This window comes from Malaclemys terrapin, chromosome 7, assembly GCF_027887155.1.
Source record: "Malaclemys terrapin pileata isolate rMalTer1 chromosome 7, rMalTer1.hap1, whole genome shotgun sequence".
NCBI lineage: Eukaryota > Metazoa > Chordata > Testudines > Emydidae > Malaclemys > Malaclemys terrapin.
The window spans coordinates 108,972,601-108,999,275 of NC_071511.1; the positions used below are offsets into that span (position 1 = coordinate 108,972,601).

General features: G+C 41.1%; 1 protein-coding gene across 1 annotated transcript in view; it reads right to left on the reverse strand.

Moving 5' to 3' along the window:
- The window catches only part of DMBT1 (deleted in malignant brain tumors 1), a 234,414-nt gene that overhangs the window by 34,992 nt on the left and 172,747 nt on the right, over positions 1-26,675 (reverse strand). The window contains 6 exon segments of the mRNA XM_054035621.1: positions 1,624-1,691; positions 13,146-13,253; positions 15,170-15,368; positions 17,153-17,380; positions 23,328-23,599; positions 23,768-24,156. Of these exon segments, the coding sequence (XP_053891596.1) occupies positions 1,624-1,691; positions 13,146-13,253; positions 15,170-15,368; positions 17,153-17,380; positions 23,328-23,599; positions 23,768-24,156 (1,264 nt within the window).

Consider the following 26,675-nt stretch of genomic DNA (forward strand, 5'->3'; position numbering starts at 1 on the left):
CCTTGTCTTATAACAGGCTTATTCAAAGTGATACAAGCTATGAAAGTGAGATCTTGGAAGAGTGTTGCCATTTTCATAATGTAATAAAAATACTGTAATGATAAATAAGAAGATAAGAATGGCCCTACTGGGTCAGACCAAGGGTCCATCTAGCCCAGTATCCTGTCTTCCGACAGTGGCCAGTGCCAGGTGCCCCAGAGGGAATGAACAGAACAGGTAATCATCAAGTGATCCATCCTCTGTTGCCCATTCCCAGCTTTTGGCAAACAGAGGCCAGGGACACTTAATAATAGTGTGTAATAAGCATGTCATAAAAACAAATGTTATACTTCCAAGATCACTGCTTTTATAATTTAATTTATACTCAGGTAAACGAGAAAATCCCTGGAAATATTCATTTTTAGGAGGGGGTTCGTGAGACTTGACATTTTAGTGAAAGGGGTTCACAGGTTGTTAAAGTTTGGGAACCACTGGGCTAGAGACTGGGTTCTGTTTTCACTTGGATTGGTAACCTGCTTCCTTGGCAGTGAGGACACAGGCCAAATCATTTGAGTGCTGATAATCCTCCAATGCCTTTTCCTATGCCCAGAAGGACAGACAAGTTCTCTTACAATTCACTGGGAAAGAATGATAGAGTGGCTCAGCTTATGGTGACTGCCGCCCTCGCAGGGACTGGCAGGGCACCCCCTGCGGCTTGCCACCCCAGGCACGCGCTTGGAGCGCTGGTGCCTGGAGCCGCCGCTGTTTCCCACTCAGAGATCAATTGAAATACAAATAGAGGCTTTAAAGATCTAATCTGATTAAATCACATCAGATCCTAGTGAAGTCAGGTCAAGTCACAATGGGAATCCATTGAAAACAAAGATTATTAGAATTCTGCTGTGCTGGGATTTGACCACCTCCTTGTAGTCCATTTTAATCCTCTTTGATGATGAACCCAGCTAAGGGTGGCTTCTCTCTTGTTTTAGACATAATTAAATGTAACCATCTTTTTCATCCTAAACTAAATACATTAATCTATTTCTTCTTCTAATTGATAGACAAGCCCTTATTAGTAATCCCCATGCTGGTCCTTTGAGATCAAAATCTTTTATTCAAGATACAAGATTACCTGAAGTTTTTGATGTAAAGTTTGAAGAAACTCAGAGCTGTGGCTAATCTTTAAACACACCACTGTTTTCTGCACAAAGGCTCACTGTTTTTAACCTATATGCTGCTGTATTGTCAACTTGTCTCTGACACTCTGCTCCTTGTCATCTCTATATACATTTTATAACTTCAGATCTACTGGGCAACCTAACTGATGTTCCTGAAATGCAGCTCTCCCCCACAATGCTTGTAATACAGAAGAAAAAAAATCATAAACATTACTGCTTTCCATTTTCAATTTAGAATATGATATCTGAGAATTTGACCTCAATCATGGCACCAAGAGATAAACTGAAATAGAAGTTTCATTGTACTAAGCCATTTAGCAATTTTCAGTAATATTTTTACTTATATTAGGTTCAGTTGCCATCAGTTCCCAACAAGTCACGTCTATCTACTCCTGTAATAAAATCCAGCTTTTAATATTTTTATACAAGAAGGAGAAAAACATCTGATAAATTTTAGACATAATACCTGGGTCATGCAAGATAGTGGCACCTATTAGCAGCATCCAGGTGAAAATCATTTGAGGTTCCATTTTTCACAGGGTTTTCTGCTTACCTAAACGGATGTAGTCTCAGAATTTATATGAATTCTAGTCTATGCAGGAGGGGGCGTGCCATGCAATTTGATCTTGCTTCTTGCACTTCCAGATCAATGCCAAGGACGTTTTCCCAGGAGGATATTTTCATTTCACAATATAACAGTGTACATCCATTGATCTAGATATCCACAGATTGTTATTGCTCCAGAGTAGACATTGGACTGATTCCAAACCACCAACCAAATACCTTTGTGGCCATGCATAATGCCATACTCTGATATGATTGTTCCAGGAAGTGGTGGCTTTCAGACATAATGACATCAAGTAAGGATGGCATATCATCAACTAATTAGCTTTCCAAGTGCCAAAGTGTCACACTGGAGGAAGTGACTCTATTATTGCAGAAATTGCATCAAAAGATCGTGGAAAGGTCTCAATTAACAAATTCCCACCTTGCCTCAGAACACTCCAGTGAAACAAAATACTCCACTGCTCAGTGGTACCTGACATTTCTCCAAATGGCTTCGGCTCCTGTTTAGCCTGGAGCGAATATCTCTGTTTATTCATGAACATTGTCCTGCCTTTCAATTAGTTCTTTTGGATCTGAGGCCTGGTGTACCAATGAAACAGTTTCCCATAAATGATGGCGGCTCACACAGGAGGAAGTGGCTGTTCCCTGATCCTGTGGGCACTGGAGCTGTTCTATGCCATGTCCAGCGTAGATCAGAGCCGTCTTGGGGCTCTTCCAATCTACGCTAATTAGTCATAATCTTCAACTGGCCATATGTCATCATTTATTCCTGGAAAACAGCAGTGGTAATCCTGTTGCTTTCTGCTCCCTTTTAACCTTGGCACTATTAAAGGAATTAGTAACACATTAGGTGTTCACTCAAAAATATGAGCATCATATTGTGGATGTATCACAAGCTCAAGACACCACTTAAAGGTCACCCATATTGTCTACCTCACAGTCCTACAAAACAGGTTTGTGAAGCTTGTTTCTTACCATTCGGATCAAACTCTGAGGTGCCCCTGCCTCAGACAAGATTAACATACACACAGATTACACTGGTCTACAATTTTTGAGAAGTCGTCTGCTTCAGAGATAAAATGTGCTATTTATTATGTATTTTGATGTGCTGAATTCAAATATGACAATTAAAACAACTGATTGGCTACGGTTTCTAAGATATTTAAGTTTTTACATTTTATGTCTATGTATATTGTGTAGATAGTAGAGTTTTAATCATAAATTGTAAATCTAGGTCTTTTCATGTGTTTATGGTTGCTTTACATAATAATATTTCACATGTCCTGTTTATGTAACACTTTAAAAATCAGCAAAAGGGTTATATAAATAAAATGTATTATGAAACAAAAGGCAAAAAACTATTATGTACATAGTTTAGTCCTATTCAGTGTCTACTCAGCGCTTCTTGGCTTGTCTCTTGTATTCATTAAATGGAGCATCTCTTGTCACTGTCCAGCAATAGTCTGCAAGTATTGATGGGCTCCATTTGCCCTGATGGCGTTTCTCCATTGTTGCAATGTCCTGGTGAAATCGCTCGCCGTGCTTGTCACTCACTGCTCCGCAGTTAGGTGGAAAAAAATCTAGATGAGAGTGCAAAAAATGTATCTTTAGTGACATGTTGCAACCAAGGCTTTTGTATGCCTTGAGGAGGTTTTCCACCAACAACCTGTAGTTGTCTGCCTTGTTGTTTCCGAGAAAATTTATTGCCACTAACTGGAAAGCTTTCCATGCCGTCTTTTCCTTGCCACGCAGTGCATGGTCAAATGCATCATCTCGAAGAAGTTCACGAATCTGAGGACCAACAAAGACACCTTCCTTTATCTTAGCTTCACTTAACCTTGGAAATTTTCCACCGAGGTACTTGTGTTTTGTCAATGGCCTTGACCAAGTTCTTCATCAGACCCAGCTTGATGTGTAAGGGTGGTAACAAAATCTTCCTTGATTCAACAAGTGGTGGATGCTGAACACTTTTCCTCCCAGGCTCCAATGACTGTCGGAGTGGCCAATCTTTCTTGATGTAGTAGGAATCTCTTGCACGACTATCCCATTCGCAGAGAAAACAGCAGTACTTTGTGTATCCAGTCTGCAGACCAAGCAAGAGAGCAACAACCTTCAAATTGCCACAAAGCTGCCACTGATGTTGGTCATAGTTTATGCACCTCAAAAGTTGTTTCATGTTGTCATGTTTCCTTCATATGGACTGTATGACCAACTGGAATTGATGGCAAAACATTGCCATTATGCAGTAAAACAGCTTTAAGACTTGTCTTCGATGAATCAATGAACAGGCTCCACTCCTCTAGATTGTGAACGATGTTGAGGGCTGCCATTGCACCATCGATGTTGTTGCAGACTACAAGATCACCTTCCATGAAGAAGAATGGGACAAGATCCTTTTGACGGTCACGGAACATGGAAACCCTAACATCACCTGCCAGGAGATTCCACTGCTGTAGTCTGGAGTCCAACAGCTCTGCCTTACTCTTGGGTAGTTCCAAATCCCTGACAAGGTCATCCAGTTCACCTTGTGTTATGAGGTGTGGTTCAGAGGAGGAGGATGGGAGAAAATGTGGGTCCTGTGACATTGATGGTTCAGGACCAGAAGTTTCATCCTCTTCCTCTTCCTCGTCTGACTCAAGTGAGAATGATTCTGGTGCATCAGGAACCGGCAGTCCTTCTCCGTGGGGTACTGGGCGTATAGCTGATGGAATGTTTGGATAATGCACAGTCCACTTTTTCTTCTTTGACACACCTTTCCCAACTGGAGGCACCATGTAGAAGTAACAATTGCTGGTATGATCTGTTGGCTCTCTCCAAATCATTGGCACTGCAAAAGGCATAGATTTCCTTTTCCTGTTCAACCACTGGTGGGCGAAAATTTGTTGCACAAGTGTTGCAGCATAAGTGTGGGGCCCACCTCTTGTCCTGATCTCCAATTTTGAAGCCAAAATAAAGGTGATAGGCTTTCTTAACCATAGTGGTTATACTGCGCTTTTGTGATGCAAAAGTCACTTCACCACAAACATAGCAGAAGTTATCTGCACTGTTCACACAAGTACGAGGCATCTCTGCTCACTTTGGCTAAACAGAAATGTGTCCCTTTGCAAAATCAAACACTGACAAATAAGACAGCACGACACTGTATGATTTCTAGAGCTGATATAGGGCAATTTGTTCAGCAGAGTGATGTAAGCTTCGTTATGATTGCATCATCCATGACTTCTAGGAATAACATGATGCAATTCATATCATGTATGACGCAATACCAGCTTCAGATTGCATCATTCATTGTTTTGCTTAAAAAGCAAGTACTGTCCAAACCCAGTCATAGATTTATTCATAGATCCAGTCAAAGATGTATTTTATTCATTTCTGTTTTAAATTGAGATCCCTTCCCTTTATAACTCACTTATCCTCCGCCATTCCCAAGTCAAGGGTCATATATACTGACCCAATAGCATATCTTGAAAACTAGAGCCAATCAACAATTTTAAGCATCATTTTCGTTCTCAGTGACCCAGAATTAGTAAAGTTTGACTACATTTATTTCAGAAGCATTTTGGCTGTAGAGCAGTGTTATCTGGGATGATCGCTTTACCCCTCCCCCCACCGCGTGGCTGGGATCAGGGAAAATCCCTGCTAGCCAAACGCGAAAAGCTCAGTGTCAATTCCCCCCGCTCCCCCCTTGACTAACTTCAGGGAAAGATTTCTTTTCAGCCACAAGCAAACAGCCCAGTAGGAACGGCCACCCCTTAATTAAATTCCCGTATTTCAACCAGGTTACCATTAATGATATCACTCTCCTGAGGATAACACAGCGAGATAAAGAATGGATGTTGCTTGAATGCCAGCAAACACCGGGACCATACGCTGCCAGGCTTTGTCATGCAATGATACCAGATTACTTGCTACTAGCATGGCGTGGTCAACTGTCCTACCATGGAGGTCAGAATAAGGCTGCACTGCCCAGAAACCTTGTGGAAAGGCTTTTGGAGTACCTCCAGGAGAGCTTCATGGAGATGTCCTTGGAGGATTTCCTCTCCATCCCCAGACACGTTAACAGACTTTTCCAGTAGCTGTACTGGCCGCGAAGTCCTCAGGGCAAATTAATCATTAAAAAATGCTTGCTTTTAAACCATGTTTTATATTTTAAAAGGTAAACTCACCTGAGGTCCCTTCCATGGGGTCATGATCTGGGATACTGCCTTGGGAGGGTACTTCACACAGGCTGAGAAAAAGATCCTGGCTGTTGGGGAGAACGGAATGCTGTGTGCTCTCCGCAAGCTCCTCCTCCTCCTTCTCCTCCTCATCCGCAGAATCCTCAGGCATGGCTGAGATTACCCCCGCCTCAGAATCCACGGTCAGAGGTGGGGTAGTGGTGGCGGCCCCCCCTAGAATTGCATGCAGCTCAGCGTAGAAGTGGCATGTCTGCGGCTCTAACCCGGAGTAATCGTTTGCCTCCTTTGTTTTTTGATAGGCTTGTCTGAGCTCCTTAACTTTCATGCAGCACTGATATGAGTCCCTATTGTGGCCTCTCTCCATCATGCCCTTGGAGATTTTTTCAAAAGTTTTGGCATTTCGTCTTTTGGAACGTAGTTCTGGTAGCACTGAATCCTCTCCCCATATAGTGATCAGATCCAGTACCGCCCATACAGTCCATGCTGGTGCTCTTTTTTGATTATCGGCCTGCATGGTTACCTGTGCTGATGAGCTCTCTGTGGTCACCTGTGCTCTCCACACTGGGCAAACAGGAAATACAATTCAAAAGTTCGCGGGGCTTTTTCTGTCTACCTGGCCTGTGTATCCGAGTTCAGATTGCTGTCCAAAGCGGTCACAATGGTGCACTGTGGGATAGCTCCCGGAGGCCAATACCATTGAATTGTGGCCACACTAACCCTAATTCGAAATGGCAATATCGATTTCGGCGTTACTCCCCTCATCGGGGAGGAGTACAGAAATCGATTTTAAGAGCCCTTTATTTCAAAATAAATGACTTCGTTGTGTGGACGGGTGGAGGGTTAATTCGATTTAACGCTGCTAAATTCAAATTAAACTCATAGTGTAGACCAGTCTTCTGATTTCAGCGAGTGGCAGGGCTACTGTATATAAAAAGACCTAACACATTTCATTAGCGCCTGGCAATAATTAAGCATTGTGATATTTATTAAATGAATGTCCATCTGAGCCAGGACCAGTGGGGCGCAGCCGGTAGTTGCACTGGGCGCCCTGGTAGAAATTTTATGACGGCTGAGTCCAGTCTTTCGATTGGGAGTGGCCTTCAAAGGGCATTTGGCCATATTAGATTTGTGAAGCTGCATATAAATCTTTTATAATTGGTCCAGGTATGCCAAATTGTGGTCCAGAATTCTTAAGCAAAAGTTTTATGATGGTTTTGGCATTTTTTTTTAACATTATTAAACTAACACATTTTACAATTATAACATTTAAACATTTAAATTAAATTAATTGGAATATTTACAAAGGGGTCCCCAATGGGTGGGGTGCTCAGCTGATTTTGTCTGTACTGGTCTGCCACTGTTGTGGGCTAGGCAGATAGGACAAGAACTGCAGTACTGCTGTGCCATAATGGAAAAATTTGGGGCGTATCATTCGTCCCTTTTCTCACGCATGCCGTCCTATGGGACACGCAAGCAAGCGGCTGTCTGGGGAGTGTCACAGGGCATTAGAATATAAAAAAACAATTACCTTAAGGACTAAATGCTAAATACCAAAATTAAACAACACTAGTTTTCTTTGTTTGGCAAAAGTATTTCTTGGTTTTACAACCCTAAAACAACACTAATTTATTTTAAACTTATAAAACAAAGATTGTACACGCCAGGAGTGTTCTTTAGCAAATTTGACTAACTTTTTCATAACCAAATGATTTCACTTAAATAACCTCTTGCCTGGATTATTTACAGACATTCCCAAAGGAATGGCTGCAAAGAAACCAAGAATTTTCCTTTTTATAACACCTTCCTTTAACATTTGTACATAGTTTTAGTACTTAATTTCCTTCAGTAACTACAGAGTTAACTTTTCACTTTTTTTCTTTAAACTTCCTTAAACTGTGGTTACCTGCTTGTTTTGGGCTTGATCCTTTTCCCCTCGCTGCATTATTTCTTTCCATGGGCACAGGCATTGTTTTACTACCAATTTAGCAAGGAGGGTGGGCTTTTTGGCTAACCCCTTTTATTTATTTATACACACCTATTTACATACACACATTACATTTAGATGCATTTTATTTAATAATAACCTTCATTTTTTATGTCCAGACTTAATACTATTTTTCCTTGAGGCGGTAACAACCCCTCAGCACCAGTGCATTGTAGGAAAGGATAGTAGCAGGGCTAGGGACAACAGGAGGTAGGAAGAACAACAGCATGAACAGCACAGTAAAACAGGGAAGTCACGCTTACTGACTGTCAGAATAATGACTTCTTGTTGAATTAAGGAGGTAATTACAGGTTAAATTCTCGGTCTAGTTTGAGAGAGGGTTCTACTGCACTTTGGGAAGGGGTTTTGCTGGGTTTAGGCGAATTTCAGCCGGTTGGGCAGACCCAATGTGCCCAACCGGGTTGGCATGATCAGCCCATAATAAAGGAGGGGTGTGGGGGGGGCTTAGCCAGCAGTTCCTATTGCAACGAGGAAGGGCTGGGGTCGGTTTCTTCCTTTAGAGTGTCCTTCTGCAAAACTGCCAGGACATTATTGTGAGCGAGATCAGGCACATCCAGATACACACCATTTGGGGTACAGCAGATTGTATAATTCCGTGGGAGACCAAGGTGCATGCACGGACACCAAGGACACCAAGGTCTCCTGACCCAAAGTGCCAATGCCCGGGAATGGTGCAAGAGGAATATTTCCTCAGAATGGGGAGACTCTGTCTGAGGGGTGAACGTAAGGGGCTTCCGTTGCATAGCATTTCTTTACGGCTTAGTTGAAATTAAATCCTTTGCCAATTCCCTTTTTTATCTCTTTTAATTGTATAGTACCATTTTTTTTTTTGTTTCTTTATACCAATTAAAATATGCATTTAACTGGTCCTGTCTGACCTTATATGTTAACAGGGCACCTCTGAGGTGCAAAATTTTATTCAAATTGAAGGTTCCGCTTGGGGGGAACTGCAGGCTAGGGTTATTCCTAGTGTACCAGTTCCACTTGTTTAAAAATGTACAGGTTGAGGGGCCATAATTTGAGTACATGTACGTGGCAGGAGTGCCCTTCTCTGGCATGGGAATCTGCTTAGATTCCCCTGCCCCCATTACGGATACCTAGTAGACAACCACCACCAGGTTGACAGTCACCCACAAAGGGCAAAACACAAAACACTTAACAAGCCGACTAGCACGGTTGACAAAACGTACAACATTCACTGTGTACCCCCTCGTTATACCGGCGAGGCGTGACCCATACGCCAACATTCAAACATTTATACCAGAAAGGGTCGGGAAAGGCACGGACCCTGCACACCCTCCTTTCGGCAAAGAGCACTGACCCGTCTTCAAGAGAATGGTGTCGCTACCCTATCGCCTCTGGGGTAGCGGGCGGTTTCCAGGCCCCTCCCCCCCCTCAGAGAGGGGAAGGGAGCCTAAGGCTCCAAGAGGGAAATTGGGGAAAAGAACTTGGTCGCAGGGCATGGAAACCAGAAAAGGGTCACGAAAGGCACAGTCTCCGCACACCCTCTTCCAGCAAAGAGCACTGGCCTGTCTTCAGGAGAATGGGGTAGGTCACCCTACTGCCTCTGAGTTAGTGGGCGGTTTCCCAGGGCTCCCCCGCTCTCTGAGCAGGGGAGGGAGCCTAGTGCTCCGAGAGGGAAGCAAGGAAAGGGGATCTTGCGACCTTCACACATTTGCAAATATACAGCACACCCTCTAAACTGGCTTTTAGCCCCAATTACTGGCGGCTAGTTTTTCTCCCTCAATTACAGCGGTCACGGAACACAACTTTTAGCTTGGTTCAGGCTTTGGGCCTGCCAGCCACAAGGTGGGCCCAGGCCAAGCAAGCAAAGGCCCAGACCATTAGGGATAGCCTAATTTCCCCCCCAAACCATGGAGGTGGTGGAATCTCCATCCTTAGAAGTTTTTAAGGCCCTGCTTTACAAAGCCTTGGCTGGGATGATTTAGTTGGTGTTGGTCCTGTTTTGAGCAGGGGATTGGACTAGATGACCTCCTGAGGTCTCTTCCAACCCTAATATTCTAAATAATACCTATACCTATCTCATAGAACTGGAAGGGACCCTGAAAGGTCATAGAGTCCAGCCCCCTGCCTTCACTAGCAGGACTAAGTACTGGTCTTTTGCCCCAGATACCTAAGTGGCCCCATCAAGGATTGCACTCACAACCCTGGGTTTAGCAGGCCAATGCTCAAAGCACTGAGCTATCCCTCCCCCCAAATGTTATAGAATAAGCCTGAGCAAACAACTAAGTGGGTCTGAATCAGGGGTTATAAACACACAACAGGCTATGTCAGAGAGTTCTACTGAAATTTCATTGTCCTTTACAACTGTTTTGTATATGATATCCATACAGCAGAGTATCTGTTGAAACTAAAAAGAAGAGGAGTACTTGTGGCACCTTAGAGACTAACAACTTTATTTGAGCATAAGCTTTCGTGGGCTAAAACCCACTTCATCGGATGCATAGAATGGAACACACAGATAGAAGATATTTATACATACAGAGAACATGAAAAGGTGGGAGTAGCCATACCAACTGTAAGAGGCCAATCAATTGAGATGAGCGATCATCAGCAGGAGAGAGAAAAAAACCTTTGAAGTGATAATTGAGATGATCCATAGAAGGTGTGAGGATATTTTAACATGGGGAAATAGATTCAATTAGTGTAATGACCCAACCATTCCCAGTCTCTGTTCAAACCTAAGTTAATTGTATCTAATTTGCATATTAATTCAAGTTAAGCAGTCTCTCTTTGGAGTCTGTTTTTGAAGTTTTTTTGTTGCAAAATTGCCACCTTCAAGTCTGTCACTGAGTCATTAGAGAGGTTGAAGTGTTCTCCCACTGGTTTTTGAATGTTATGATTCCTGATGTCAGATTTGTGTCAATTTATTCTTTTGCGTAGAGACTGTCTGGTTTGGCCAATGTATATAGCAGAGGGGCACTGCTGGCACATGATGGCATATATCACGTTGGTAGATGTGCAGGTGAACGAGCCCCTGATGGCGTGGCTGATGTGATTAGGTCCTATGGTGGTGTTACTTGAATTGATATGTGGACAGAGTTGGCATCAGGCTTTGTTGCAAGGATAGGTTCCTGGGTTAGTGTTTATGTTGTATGGTGTGCGGTTGCTGGTGAGTATTTGCTTCAGGTTGGGGTGCTGTCTGTAAGCAAGGACTGGTCTGTCTCCCAAGATCTGTGAGAGTGAGGGATCATCTTTCAGGATAGGTTGTAGACCTTCGATGATGTGCTGGAGAGGTTTTAGTTGGGGGCTGAAGGTGATGGCTAGTGGCGTTCTGTTATTTTCTTTGTTGGGCCTATCCTGTAGTAGGTGACTTCTGGGTACTCTTCTGGCTCTGTCCATTTGTTTTTTCACTTCAGCAGGTGGGTATTGTAGTTTTAAGAATGCTTGATAGGCTGGGCATTAGACAGCTTGCTAGTATTTTTCTGCATTTCCAGATGCAATGCAGTATTAATACCTAGCACTTTTCAGCTTATTTGTTCTCCCCATGCCTGAAGTGGCATTCACCTACCCTCTTTCTCAAGCCATTACCGAACCTGTTAGTCAGTCTCCTAGAAGGGCAGAGTTCAATTTCTTTTCTCTTCTAGGTGCCTAAAAGCAATTAGCCCTGATTTAACAGTTGTTACATTCAGCCCAGATAAAAAAAGATATTGGCAGAGTGAAGAATCTATAGAGAAAGGGATAAAACAAAAGTTGATTAAATAAAACTGACAACAAAAAAACTGGTCACTATCGAAAATGCCCTTAAGCAGGTGCAAACATTTAAGGAAAGGTAGATGAAACCCTTAGGTATTATGTCCTTTATTGTGGCCTGAACTGTGTCCAACTTTCCATTCCCAAAGGTGTGTGTCCATAGCCAGTGTGTGTCACCACCTACAAGCATTGGAAGTCCACCATGTCAGGGGGAAACACCTTCAGAGATAACACTCTTTCTTTTGCTATGCAGATGACTGGTATGCTGATATGAATTGGCATCAATGTTTTTGGCTGAGTGGACAGTGTTACCATTCATTTCATCCTCTCACTCAACCAACTTGATTTAAGTAAGATTTTATACCAAAGTGATTCATTTATATTGGCATACGCTAAACTCTTGGCTCTTTTCCTGGTCTCATGTTTACCTGGACAATGGTGTACATTTAATAAAGAGGGTTACCCTGCTTTCAGTGAATGCCTTTGATCTCAGCATGTAGTGTTAGGTGGGTCACAAAAAGTCTCATTAGCCCCACTGATTGCTTTCAACATATTTTAAGAGTTACCATCCAAACAGATAGCTTTCTAGTTATGTAGCATAACCAATGGAGATTAGGAGTGTGTAGTAGAGAGAGCTTTAACATATTACTTTTTGAGTTTCCTTTATTTAGATTTTGACAACAGTAAAATCAGTGCACACAAATGAGTGTAGCATGATCATGAGTAAAGATGGCCCCAAGCTCCAGTTTGCACCTTGATCTAAACTTTACCAGAGTAAACAGGTAAGGGGTTTTGTTTGGTTCATTATATAGATGGGGCCAGCTGTGAAGTCTGAATCTGGGTTCAGATCTTAATTTCCTGAAATTTTGAGGGGAGTTATTACCTCGGCTTTTGGTTCAGACCCACCTCTAAGTATGAGCAATTAATATATTACCGATTTTAAAAAATTATAGGCCAATTTAGGCCCTTAAATAGAAGCAATTTAGCAGTGTAGAAAGCGCATAAATGAGTGAAAAACTAATTAAAGAGTCATCAGTCCCAGTCCCATTGAAAAAGACATTAATTCTATGGGCCTGATTCTCCATTGACTTCACAGGAGATATTCCTGATATACACTAATATCAGTGAATGGGGAATGAGGCCTATTATTCAACCTAGAAACACAAACACTGCTTTCACTACAGTAAAATAAGGAATTTAGGGAAAAATCACAAATGCTTTTGGACAAAACCTGAAGTCTTTACCCAGGCAAGTCTCCATTGTAATCAATAGGAGTCTTTCCTGAATAAAGAGCTCAGGATTTAGTCTAAAATGTTAAAAGCCTGAATATTCTCAATGAAATGACTAATTGAACAAGCAATTTAGCATTTCTTCCTCTAATGATACTCAAAAATGGAATTCAGATTAAAATCAGTTTGCAAAAAAACAGACTATTTCCCTTATAAGTGAAATCAGATTGTACCAGAACAAACAATGTTGGCATCATGCAGATAGCTTTATGAGGGCCAGCCCTTGTGCAAACACTGCCAAAGATAGGATTGATTCTCTTGGTACTACACGTCACCAAGGAGAATATTTCTTGAACCTTGACCAAAGTAAACATTTCCTGGTGCTGAAATGGCCTGCTCATCTCTTGTGCATCATTTAAGTCCCAGGAGTCATCACAGACTGTTCCCCAGTTTCCTTTACAATATATTTCAATACGACGCTCACATTTGCTCCTTCCATTCGTCAGTCTCGGTGACATTTCTTGGAAAGAAAAAAGAACGTAATTGACACTTTGTTTTTCAGTAAATTAATGCAACATTTCTGTGGGCTGAGAAAAGTTCATTAAGAAGGAGTTAAACCATCAAAGAGTGACTGGGTTTCCTGTGAATCTAAAGAAACATGTTTCAGAATTTATATACGTGTCAATCTAAAGGAGTGTGCTGTGCAATTTGATCTTTGTTCTTTAACTTAATGGATTCTTACAAAATAAATGCGTTATAGGATACATTTAAAACATTTAAAACAAAAGTTTGTTTAGAATAACTGTTTTTAGTTCATCTTAATTTTTTTAAAATAATTTCTTCTTCCACAGACAGAGTTAGATCCTCTCCTCAGTGTTCCCAGATAACAGCTACTTACATCAATGGGAGCTTGAGACACGCACTCAGGGAGAAAAGGGATATTTTAAAGCTGGGAAATTTTCCACCTTTCCATTTTCCTATAGTTCTATTCCTACAGAGCAAAAATGAACCAGAATCTAGAGTCCCACTGTGGGTAGGTACAAAAAACACCCTGACTTTGGTTTGCGCTCCCTGACTTTTCATAGGTCTATATGCTCCATTATGTTTTCCACTACCCTGCCTCCAACTTTGATTGTGGTCATTAGGAAAGCAACACCCATTCCACTCAGACTCCATTTTTTTCTGAAATGACCCCACTGGTCAGACCCTCAGCTGATGTAAGTCAATGGAACTCTACTGATGTAAATGAAGTGACACTGGTTTACACTGGCTAAGACTCCAGCCCTCTGAGTCGAACTGCTATGGGATGATGCCTGCCAGTGTTGTCTTCTAGGAGATGTTTCCAACAATGATGTTAAAGACCTACCCTTGTATATTTCTTATTCAGTATTATTCTTATTCTGATTTCTGGAAGTAGCATTTAGGGTCCTGCAATGGGTGGTGCCAGATGAGCTGCTGGAGCATCTTCAATTTCAATGGGGGGAAACTGAGGACTATCAGCACTTTGCAGGAGGCACTCAGGGCTTCACACAATTAGGCTCTTGGAGAGCAAATACTTCCCATATCAATTGTAAAGGAAAAAGATTAGGGGAAGATTGATCAATCTTTATTTTCTGGCAGATAATATTTTAAGGAGCTAGTTTCTTGCCAAAAATCTACTAAAATTTTTATCTACATTTTAATATAATAAAAAGCTAAAAGATTTGAAAGTTTCAGTTTAACAGATAAGTTTTGATTTCCCGCAGAGGAAAGCCATTCGTGTGACATTTCAACTGATCTTTGCAGCATTGGCATATAACAGCTTCCTTGTCTCCTATAACAACAGACCTCTTAGAGAAATATACCAAACACTCATGAAACAAAGAAAGCCTGTTTGAAGTTTGACATATGGAGGGCACTGATCGAGTGCTTTGGTTAACACATACACTAATGCACACTAAAAAACTTTCCACTGCACTATCCAAGTTTTTCATTCATTTAAAAAGAAAACAAAACATGTTTTTGGCTATGATCTTGCAATTGGATCTGCAAGGACAGATCGCTGAGCCTCAGTAAAGCCCCAAAATTTCAAACATAGGTACCTGCAATGAGGAACATATATTCATAGTAGTCACTAGGCACCTACGTGGAAATCAGTGGGAGCTTCCCTATGCTCTGTACCTGTGAAAGTCAAGCCACTTATTTTGGCACCAAGCCATAAAGCAAACTGTGACCATCAGGAGGATTCCAGTGTTATCTGTTCTGGAATTTAATAAGTCACAGTTGTGCAAGAACCACCCTCTGTGACAACAATCCACACAAGGGGCTTCTCTCTTCTACATGCAAATCATCCAGAAAAAGTCAGCCTGAGCCTTGACCAAAATGGCCTTGCCCTTTCCACAGCTGAGCTGTCTGCACACCTCCTGTGCTTCTCTCCTGTCCCAGCCATCATCACATACTGGTCCCCAGCATCTGCTGTAATAAATTTCAACACGGTCTGCACACCCGTTCTCCCCATTCACCAGCCTCAGGAACGTATCTTCAACATATTGGAAAAAATGAATGCCAGTAAGCAGAGAGACATGTTTTCCACGTTTACATTTTCTATTAGCAGTCACAGATTGGTTACATGCCATTGTAGGCAGTCTTATCATACCATCCCCTCCATACACTTATCAATCTCAGTCTTGAAGCCAATTAGGTTTTTTGTCTCCCACTGCTCCCTTGGAAGGCTGTTCCAGAACTTCACTCCTCTGATGGTTAGAAACTTCATATAATTTCAAGCCTAAACTTGTTGATGGCCAGTTTATAGCCATTTGTTCTTGCATCCACATTGGCACTTAACTCCCCTCCCTCCCTGGTATTTATCCCTCTGATGTATTTATAGGGAGCAGTCATATCTCCTGGAGGCTCCACCCCAATTGCTCATTTTCCTGGACTGGGGGTAGGGCTGGGGTCAGGCTGTTTGCTCTTGGTGCTGGCCGCTGCTTGGCTTGGCTTGGCCTGGATGGATGATCAGGTTGATTCCTGCCATCAGCTGGGTGAGCTGCTGGCCCCTAATTGGGTGGCTAGCTCTGGACGTTCCTGCCATTTGCTCCATGACTGGGCAAGGGGCTCTGATCCTGGCTCTTGCTCTTGTTCCCTGGTTACTGCTGACAGGCCCTTGCAATCAGACGAGTACAGCACTGCCCACTATCACTTCATATATGGCTCTACATCTATTGTGGGTAAGGGGATTATGCTACATGCTACAGCTCTTGTGGTTAGAGTACTCTGGGCTGGGTCTACCCACAGTGATTCCATGTAGGTCATCCCTTAATATATAGATGCAGACTTCAGTGTTTCCTTGGCTCGCCAACTCAGGAGATATAAGCTCTTAAGCCCAAGTGGTTGAGAGAGCAGTTAGAACCAGGCGCATCTTGGCTACAACAGATGATTGAGCAGGCCTAGAACAAGGGCTTGGATAGGAATGAATATCAGAGAGACAGACAGGGTCAGTTAAGGATGGACGATACCAGGACAGGTTTGTACAGAGAGGGGAATGAGCCAGATGAGTGGGAAAGGCTTGGTATGAGGGAGTTAAAGTGGTAGTGTGGAAGGAAAATTAGTAGGCTGGAGGTTAAAGGATGAAAGTAACATGCTGAGGGGCTAGAAGTGGAGGGTAAACTGGAGATAGGGAAGAGAAAATGTTGGGAGGGTGATGGGAGAGGAGAATCCAGGAAGGTCACCCTGAGCTTGACACACGTCACTTTGTTGAGATCACCTATGCAGAGGGAATGGAGAAGAAGGGTTTGAGAGAGAAGAGTAAGGCAGCAAACAGGTGGTGGGTTTTGTGAGCATTGAACTCTGGAAGGAAGGAGAAGAATGTGCTTTGTGAAGAATATGGCAAATTGAAAGATAAGACTATGACTTTGCAACTGTAGAAACTTGCTGTCCCAGGATTTCCTATTCCCAGGCATTCAGCAGCCTGGGACCAGCAGCTGAGGCAGTAAATGAGGAGTGAGCCAGGCCTGGGACTGGTGGGAAGGACAGTGTGGTAAAAGTGTGGGACAAAAGTCCAGTGTGGAGGAGAGTCATCAGGGAACTCAGATAAACTGGAGGTCCAACATGAGTAGCCTCCACAAGTCCAAACACAGGGATTAAGGATGCTATTAACAAAGATTCCGATGATTCAGAAATGCATCTCAATTTCCAGAGCTCAAAGAAGATTACATAGACTAGCTTCATGCAGCTAATATGTTTGCCCATAACATGTTAACGTATCACTCAACACATAATTGATTTACAATAGTAAATACTTAACATGCATAAAAGAAATGACACCAACCTTATGGTGACCACAGTTATGTTTGTACCACCCCCTGTGAGAGCACTTCTACCGGTAGGATTCATTCCCTTTGCACTTCACTTTATCCAGGAGACTACTTCTGGTGTCTTGACCAAAATAGACATTTCCTGATACTGAAATGGCCTGTGAGCATCCTAGCTGTCTGCACACAACTTCAACATCGTTCATGTTATAGGAATGATGACAAACTGATCCCCAGGTTTCTTTGGAATAAACACTAACACGCAGCCCTTAATTTGTAATGAAAGAGGTGCCGAGGCTCAAGCAATTTTTTACGTTCATCACTGACCCAGCCAGCCATGAGGTGCCAGGGCTATGAACTGCTAAGGCTAGAGGTGCTGGGGCTCGGCTCTGGCAAGCCCCAGCACAAATTAAGCCCTGCTAACACGACATTCACATCTGTTCATTCCTTTAATCAGTGACAGTTTCATTTCTTTGAAAAAACAAAGGAAAAATATTACAGGTTGGCACCTTTGTTAATTTTTTTATGTTAAGCTAGTTTATAACTGGCTGATGCAAAAATTCGTAGAACCAAGAATAAATTTAAAAGGAGTACAGTAGCCTAGCGTAAACACTCCCATACCTGAAAGCACTAGGCCATAACCACACATTGAATGAAGCCAGTGGGGTTGTATGTAATTACCCGCACCTCTGCTATATATAGTCAATCTCCAGAATACATTAGTGAAGCCCTTATACAAGACAGGGATTAAACTATCAAAAATATATATAAAAACTCTAAAAAATGAACAATGTCTCCGGGATGTTTCAATTATTCCCTAAATAATCTAAAACTCAATTATTCCCAGAATCTAAAACTTAATATTAATAGTTACTAAACTTGACAAAATATCGTCAATTCAGTCAGTGTGAATGTTGATTTTTAAACTCGAACCCATAGGCAAGATAGTTCTATGGTTCACAACATAGGAATAAACACAAACAGAAGGAAAGCTATCTAAAACTCAGAGAATCTATTCCTTGGATTGTAAACATGGCACCAGTATGACAAACTAGTTTCATTGTATGAAGGAGTTTAATGATTGAAGGGCTTGCTCTTGCTATCCTAGCCAGCAAAACTTCCAATGATGTTAAGGACTGAAGGAGCAGATCCTAAATTAGTACCAAGATCAGCTTGGTACCCAATTTGACTGGATGTCTAGTCAATCTGATTAAATGTTCTGCAGAGTTTACAGGTTGATAATTACTTAGGGGTATGCTATGGAATTTGATATTTCATTGCCTGCAAGAAATCAGTACAGAGGAACTGTTTCAGTAGACCTATTATTATTTACAGTGAGATCCCTACTTGGCAAACGGTATGTTTTACAGTAACTGCATTTTTTAGTTATCTTAATATGTTTATTGTACCATATAATTTCCTGATCCACCTACATGTAGGGGGCCATTCTTTCTTCAATGTGCACACATAGCTTAAATTAACATCAGCAGGAGCCTGGCACATGTATCAGAAGTTAGATTTCTGAACTTGCTTCACTTGTGTCAAGTCTAGAGTAGATTTCAACACGGATTTTAATCACAATGAGCCAATATCCTGAAGTGCTTTCTTTGCTAGGTCACAGTTCTTTCTTTGTTAAAATGGAGAGGTTGCCTACCTTATACAGTAACTGGAATTCAAGATCAGAGGGGTAGCCGTGTTAGTCTCTTGCATCTGAAGAAGTGAGGTTCTTACCCACGAAAGCTTATGCTCCCAATACTTCTGTTAGTCTTAAAGGTGCCACAGGACCCTCTGTTGCTTTTTATGGAATTCAAGATATTTTGTCCCTAGGGGTGCTCCATGTTGATATGCACATGTGCACCTGTTCACTCTTGATCAGAGATTTTTCTGCTAACAATGCCTTTGGGGAGTTAGTTAACTTAAAATTCAGTGCTGTGTATGATAAGCTCCAATGATTCCTTCCAACATACATTACCTTGTATTAGTCATCACTGAATTCCATTTACCATCATGCTACCTACTCACTATATTCGGTCCATCTGAAAGTTCTGCACAGTGCATAGCGTGGGAAGTTGGAGCGTAAGATTTTTCATAATAAGCATCAATGAACTTTTTATTTAAAATGTTGGGCCATATTCTGCATGAAAAACTTGTCTTCAGAGCCTTCAAGTAAAGGCTGCAGGAATTAGCCATTTGTTATTGTGGATTATGCTTTACAGGCATATAAGCAGACAAGGTCCCAGATCAGAGGAGCCTATAATTTTATGTCCCTCCTGAAAATATTTACACACAAGAGTAGCCCTATAGAAATCAGGGCCTAAATTAGACCATGAGCAACAAAAATGTCAGACCATAGCTGGATGTAGGGGAAAGAGAGAATACTGCCCTTGTGGGAGTGGTATTCCTCTACTCAAAGCAGATCTATAATGTGAATGTTTTTACCTATTTTTTTTACATTTATTAGATACTAGATTATTGCACCTAAATGGGGATTAGTGGTAGAAAAGTAGCTATAAATTCATGTTAATAAAATGTATGTACATGTCTACACTGTACACTAAGTCAGAGCTTGAGCATCCGTACTGCATTGTAAACCTATGTCCACAATTGATGGACTCGGGTTTCAGTGCCAATGCATCCATGCTGGACTATGCAGACCTTTTGACATGAGTCCATTCTGCAAAATGACAGGGCTTGGACCAGAGTCAAAATGGGACTCGGGCTTTCTCCCATCCTCCTAGCAGGGTCCGAGGACCCAAGTCTTGATTGCTTGCTGACCTGAATCAGACTTATTTGTGTGTGGATGGCTTAGTTGTGGAGTGCAGATTTAGCCTAAAAAGAAATAAGATGCAATTCTATCTAATGCCATGCTTTCCCCATCTAAGGTAAAAAAATAAACACGCAGTTCATTGACAGAGTTTTAGCATTTTATTTGATGTCGGTTTTGCATCTTAATCAGAAACAAAATACACTCATACAGATTTTCATTTGTAATTACATCCTAAATACATTTATTATATTTTAAACTATTTATACTGATTGATTATGTGTTTAATTAGGTATAATAAAAACTTAATATACATCCCTATGCTAAACAACTGTTGGATTTCAAGATGTATCACTTTAATCAACTGTTTACTAAATTAACAAGGGCAGGAATTTTCATGTTACTTCCAGAGAAATACACTTACTTGTGCTAGTTAAATGCAGAGATGGCCCCAACCTGAATCCACAGAACTCAACACCCCCAATGTCCAGATCGGAGTTTCACAGCTGTCCTTTCTCTACAGCTGACCTAGTCAAAACCTTCCCAAACATATTCAGACTGATCACTGTAACCAAAATACAAATACACTAAACATGTTAGGAAATCACCAAATGCTGCAAGAATCAAATAATTGTGTACCCATCTACTGCCTGCACAGTTACCCACTTTGAACATATCCATGTCCATTTGTGTGTACGAAGGCAAGATATTGCAGGTACAATTGGTGCATGTGCACTTTTGTCTGCACACACAAAACTGAAGATTTATTTTCCTCAAGCCCTATTTGAGACTCTTCATTTAAAGTGCATCCAAATCAGGTTTAGTGGAACACATCTCTGCATATTAGAGCATGTTCTGAACATTTATTGTTGACCTTTGAAAGCCAAGTACTTTCCTTTTTAATTTACTATGTTATCTATTAAATCATTGTGCAAATGTTCGACATTGAATACATTCATGAAAGAATGAGGCTGAGCCACCTCATGTGATGCCTTGGGATACTCTCATAGCACTTGATACTCAGTGCTTCTCCTCAGTTTACTTCTCAAAAGGGCCCCAGTGAGAACCAAAACAACTCCTGCCAAGAGCAGAGTGACAAGAACAAATGGGCTGTGTACGTCGTCTTTTTCCAGAAACTCTCTCTTGTGTGGATCTGTAAATGAGAGAGAGAGTTTATCTGATTTAATCTTACAGTTTTTGTCAGTACATAAATACATAGGAGGTGCTAGAGTGATAGAGCATCAAGGACACCGTTGAGATTTAAAGGTAAAAAATTCATTGCCATTAAGAATCATAATAGTCTGACCAAAAGTGTCATACTGATAAATTTAGTTTTGAAAACAAGAGCAAATTGTTTAATGTCTGTTAAAGTAAAATAGCACAAGCAAATGCAGCATATGTTAAAAATGACCGATAGACAACTCTGGAGTTTAACATCTTATGCTTAGGTGCAACACAAAACAACAGCAATGCCAATATCTCACATTGCTTTGTCAGTGTGTCTCAACCGCGACCTGGAAGACCATCAACCAGTTCTAGGGGTAAGACGATAGCTCAGTCTGTGCTCATTAGCATCATGAGGTCTCTGAGGACTATCACAAAAGTTCCAATTGTTGATGGTGTTTGTAATGTAATTACCCAGACCAAGGCCACCAATTTATTTTACACAGCCCGTTGACAAGCAATCAAATGGTAACAACTTTCAGGGGCTAGAGGTTCAGACTAAATTTGAACTAGCATCTGTGAAAGTGAAATGAAATGCCCTATTACCAATTCTGAGAGACGTTTGTTTCCCCTGTAAGCCAATATTTTGATCAAGCATTTGCTCTTATCCTACAGTAAAAGACCAGTACACCATTATTTTCTGTAATCATGAATAAGTCTGTAAACAAGTCCATTCACATTTATAACAATGATGATCACCACCATTATTAGTTGCATTACTGTAACGCCTACAGCTCCATTTAGGACTGGGTTCTCATTATGCTATGCACTATGCAAACACTCGGAAGATAAGGCCTCTGAACCAAAAAGCTAATTAATGTGAAACAAGGTGTAACAGGTGAGTAACAAACAGAAGAAAAGGAGAGAGTGAGAGACCAGGGTGAAAGCAATACAAACTGCAGTTAAACAAATAGGTGTATCTAAGCTGAGGTGAGCTAAACTGATGTTTCTGAATAATCTGAATTTAAGTTCATCAATAAATAATAGCACAGCCAACGCTGGGTTTTTCTAGCTGTCAAAGCAGAATTGGGTCTTGAAGAGGGATTTGAAGAAGGAAAAAGTACACATTACAGATTTGTTTAGAGAAGGCATTATAAAGAAAAGCAGATTATCAGCATGTAATTATTTTATGACATAAACTGACAGTAGGGTGGAGATTTTTTTGCGGGAATAACTGATGCTTGAAAAATTTCTGAATACTTTCATAATTAACTCCTTTTCCCCATCAAATTGCGTTCACAAAGAAAAAGGCTTGTCCCTTAGCACACTCCTGTTCAGAATTCATGATAAGGAAACAGGCAAAGAATATGACATACTGAAATGTGATACTTAAATGTGTCGTGGAAAAAGTCACCCACACATTGATTTTAGTTCACAGACTCAAGCCTGAGGCCAGTTTATTGCAAAACATACCAACGCGTTGGGGTAGCAGTCCGAAAACTACCACACCTAGCACAGCACGCAGGCTGCCTTTATTCCATCAAATCGCAAGCATTGTACAAATAATACGTCATTTATGCGAAAATAAGAGTAGGGGTCTGTCCCTTTTTCCCGGTAGCTCACTCATTATTTACGAGAATTGGGTGCTTATTGGGTGTGTGTGTGGGGGGTTTCTTGGTGGTTTCTGACATGGGTGGTATTTAGCACCAGCTGGAGTGTTGTTCTCATCAAGGTACATATTGTTTTTTTCCGGGGTCATAGGGGTTTATTACGGGATGCCCAAAGATGATATATGATTAGCTGGTTGGCAGATAGCTGGAACTATAGGGGAAGTTGACCTTTACTAGAAGCAATTTCATCATATAGGCAGTTATTATGTTTTATAAACAAGCGGTTATCATGTTCTTACAGACAGGCAGTTATCATGTATTTCATAAACAAGCAGTTATTCTGTTGCTAAGGCCTATTGCATTGCTTCCTCCCCCTCCCTCCTCTGGTCATAGCCCATGACTGTATTTGGCAGGGGCTTGTACAGCTTAGTTTTGTTCAGGCCCTGGCCTGTACTGTTCTATGTAAAGTCTGTCTGTTCTATGTAAAGGCTGTCTGTATAGTCAGCTTCTGTCAGAGGGCCTGAACTTGGGCCTTCGATGTTACTTTGGCTGCCAGAAAGAAGGCCACCTAGTTCTTTTTCCCCCACAATGATATTGTAAAATAATACTTAACAGATACAGCAAGAGAAAAGGCCATAAAAATAAATTACCAGATTTTTTGTCCTCATTGGTTTCTTTTTTACGCTGGACTGGCCCCACAACAACATCTATTTTTTCCTGGTAAGGACTTGTATCCCTCTTGCGCCTCGCTAAACATCCCTGATAGCATCGAGAAGAATAATCGTATGCCCTGCATACAACTATCTTGCACTGCAAGTAAATGGCAGCATGTCTGTTGAGAAACTTGAAGGCACTGAATTTGAAACGAACAATGTATCCCATTGGTGAATAGTATGAGCTGTAGGTGGAATCTCTTACACATCTGTAACAAAAAAATAAAACCAAAATAAATCAGAATTGCTCCACTAACACACATGGAGGAATCAAAGTAAATATGTCTGCTTTACTGCTGCAATGCAAGCAATAAAAGCAGAAAGAAAGATACATGTATAACTTTAGGTATAACTTCTTTATAACTAAAAGTCCTTACCCATTCCTGATTAAACCATAAGTCAGGTTTGTGAAGTCATCAGAATATGGAGATGCCATGCACGTGTCTGCAAAAATCACCAGGTTGGAATCGGAACTGTAGAGAGTGGCTTGCAGGAATAAATCCTGGTTTAAGTCAACATAGTATGGGGAATTGTAAACTGGATTTGAGAAATCTGATGATTCATAAAATGAAATATTCACGTCATATCTTCCATGCTGGGTTTCACGTATGTCAATAGCACCTTTGGCAACGTACATTATTTCTACCATTGTGTCCTGGTTCATTTTGCAGGTAACATGAAACTGAAAGTCGTTTTCCCTTGTGATAATATAACCAGAAGGAGATGTTCTGATTACATTGGAATAGGTGATAGTGTTATTTTTCACCTGTGAAAATATGAGAGAATAAAATGTTTCAAAATATTGCAGTTGAAATAATTGATTTTGTAAAAAGACACTGTCAACTTGAGTTTTTTAAAAACTAGCTAATTTTTTTAAATCTAGTTTCCCAAAGAACACTCTTTAAATAGTATGTTCTGATTTTTTAAAAATTTTTATTTATTTATTTTTGCTTCTAATTACTTAAAAATATTAGAAGAGTTTTTCTGCTTCTTTGTTGATGTTTATGGTCTTTTCAGAAAGGGACCGACTATGCCATGGAACATTGATTATACACAAATTCTGCCCAATGCAGAAAGCAAACAAATTGAAAAAAATAGATATATTCTCCCCCACCCCATTTGCGTAATCTCAGGTTTCACTTACTTGTAACATATTAGGTATACAATTTTCCAACAGGATTTTCAAATTGATGTTGCACCTTTAATTTGGTTCTGACATAAACAGCCCACTGAAAAATTTAGTCATTAGTAAAATGCACACCTTAGTCCACTGATTAGAATCTCTTGTCAAAGCACCACTGCTTCTCTCTTGCTCAATTCCTCCTACGTTCCAGGAGAATGGGGAGTTTGCACATTTTTGGTTAATATGTATTTTGTGGTTTGGCATAACACTATTGGTGATCACCTTAACCCTCACCGGCAGGGTCTAACAAGTGACTACCTTTGAAGGCGATACAAGTGCTCTGGAACACATCGAATTTGTCACTAATCTGAAGAGCAAGAGCCATAAATTCACTTTTAAGACAAGGTGTAGCAGAGCTCCCAGAGCTAACATAAAACCTGTTCTCTGAAGGCACTTTTATAAATTCACTGAACTTTGTTTTTCTATTTATTTTATTAGAGATCAGTTCATGCTATGAAAGTCGGATCTGGATTTCAGACATCCCAAAGTCTATGGTAGTTCAGATATAGGAGTTTTGTTCAGTCCATTATAAAGACAGGGCCCATTGACAAAGTTTGGATTTATCTTCAGCACCCAAATTACAGGGATTTTTGTTCAGGCCACTATCTGTTTTTATATAGTAGTATTCTAGCTACTCAGCGTACACTTCTGATGGTTAATTCATGTAGGTGCTTTATCAAAATGACATAAGAAAAGAAACATCGTACTATTAGTTTTGCTCAATTTCTGTATTAGCACCTGCTGCTCAATTAATGTCCCTTCTACAATAGTTTGTAAACTACGTACATGATGAATTACATTTGCACACCTTAGTGGTCCATGGTACATATTTAATCAAAGTGTTCTTTACATGTTTTGATTTTAGAATGAATTTGTTGCTCGTGAAAGGTGCCAACTGACAGTCCTGGAGTCTAAGCTACTCTGTTTATCCACAGAATGATAGCTGATTTCCCCCAATCCTCTACAGTGAGGTCTCAACCCTGACACAGAAGGGCCACTTTTAGGGATGAGGTAGATTTCTCCCCCTTTGTCTCCTTTTGACAGATTTTGGCCACATCTGAAACAGAACCAAAGAATCAGTCACTTCTGGTTGTACATCTTCCCAGGACTTGTAAAAGAAAGAGTTAGGGTTTAGGGATTCAAATATTACCCTCTCCCCTAAAATTCAAGGGGATTTTGTCCACTATCTACCTGTGACAGAGTGCTAGGCTTTGTCTACACTGCAGTTTCGTTGATAAAACTTTTGTCATTCAGGGATGTGAATCCCCCCGCCCCCGAATGACAAACGTTTTACTGACGAAAAGCACTAGTGTGGACAGTGCTTTGTCAGCGGGAGAGCTCTCCTGCCAACAAAGCTACTGCCTCTTGTTGGGGGTGGATTTATTTTGTTGGCGGGAGAGCTCTCTCCTGCCGATAAAGAGCGGCTACACTGTGCACCTTTTAGTTGCATGGCTGTAGTGGCACAGCTGTGTCACTAAAAGGTGCGTAGTATAGACATAGCCCTAGCTGTAGCACCATGGTCTTGTAGGTAATTGCCTAACAAAGAAGATTATGGGCTAAATTGGAGGCAATTTACCTATTATGGTGGAAACTGACACTTGGGGGCAATGATTGGGCTATCTGGGTAATTAGCTCGATAAGGGATGATACATAATTGGCAGGAACAGGAAGTGGGGAGCTCAGAGAGTGAGCTGGATGAGGTAGAGAAAGCTGGATGGAAGACTCTTCCTGACACATGCTTATACTATGTTCTGCAGTGCTGTGAATCTAAAGATACACATTGTATGTATAGCATGAATAAAAGACCATGCAAACAGGCCAGGCAATGCAAGGAAGCTGAGCGCACACCCTATGACACTACCAGATGGAGTTTTTCCAGACACCTCTGACTTGGGCAACATTCACAAATGTGACCAAGAGGTCAAAGGCTCTTCACCCATCCATGCTACCAACACCTTGAGTCATCCTGACAAATATGAAGTGACCGGGTTCTGTGTTTATTGTAATTTCCCCTCAGGATCTTCTTTTTCTAAAGTCAGGGCTCCTAATTGTCAGTAAGGTGGTTAGACAAACTCATGCACAACAAATATACTAATCACCTC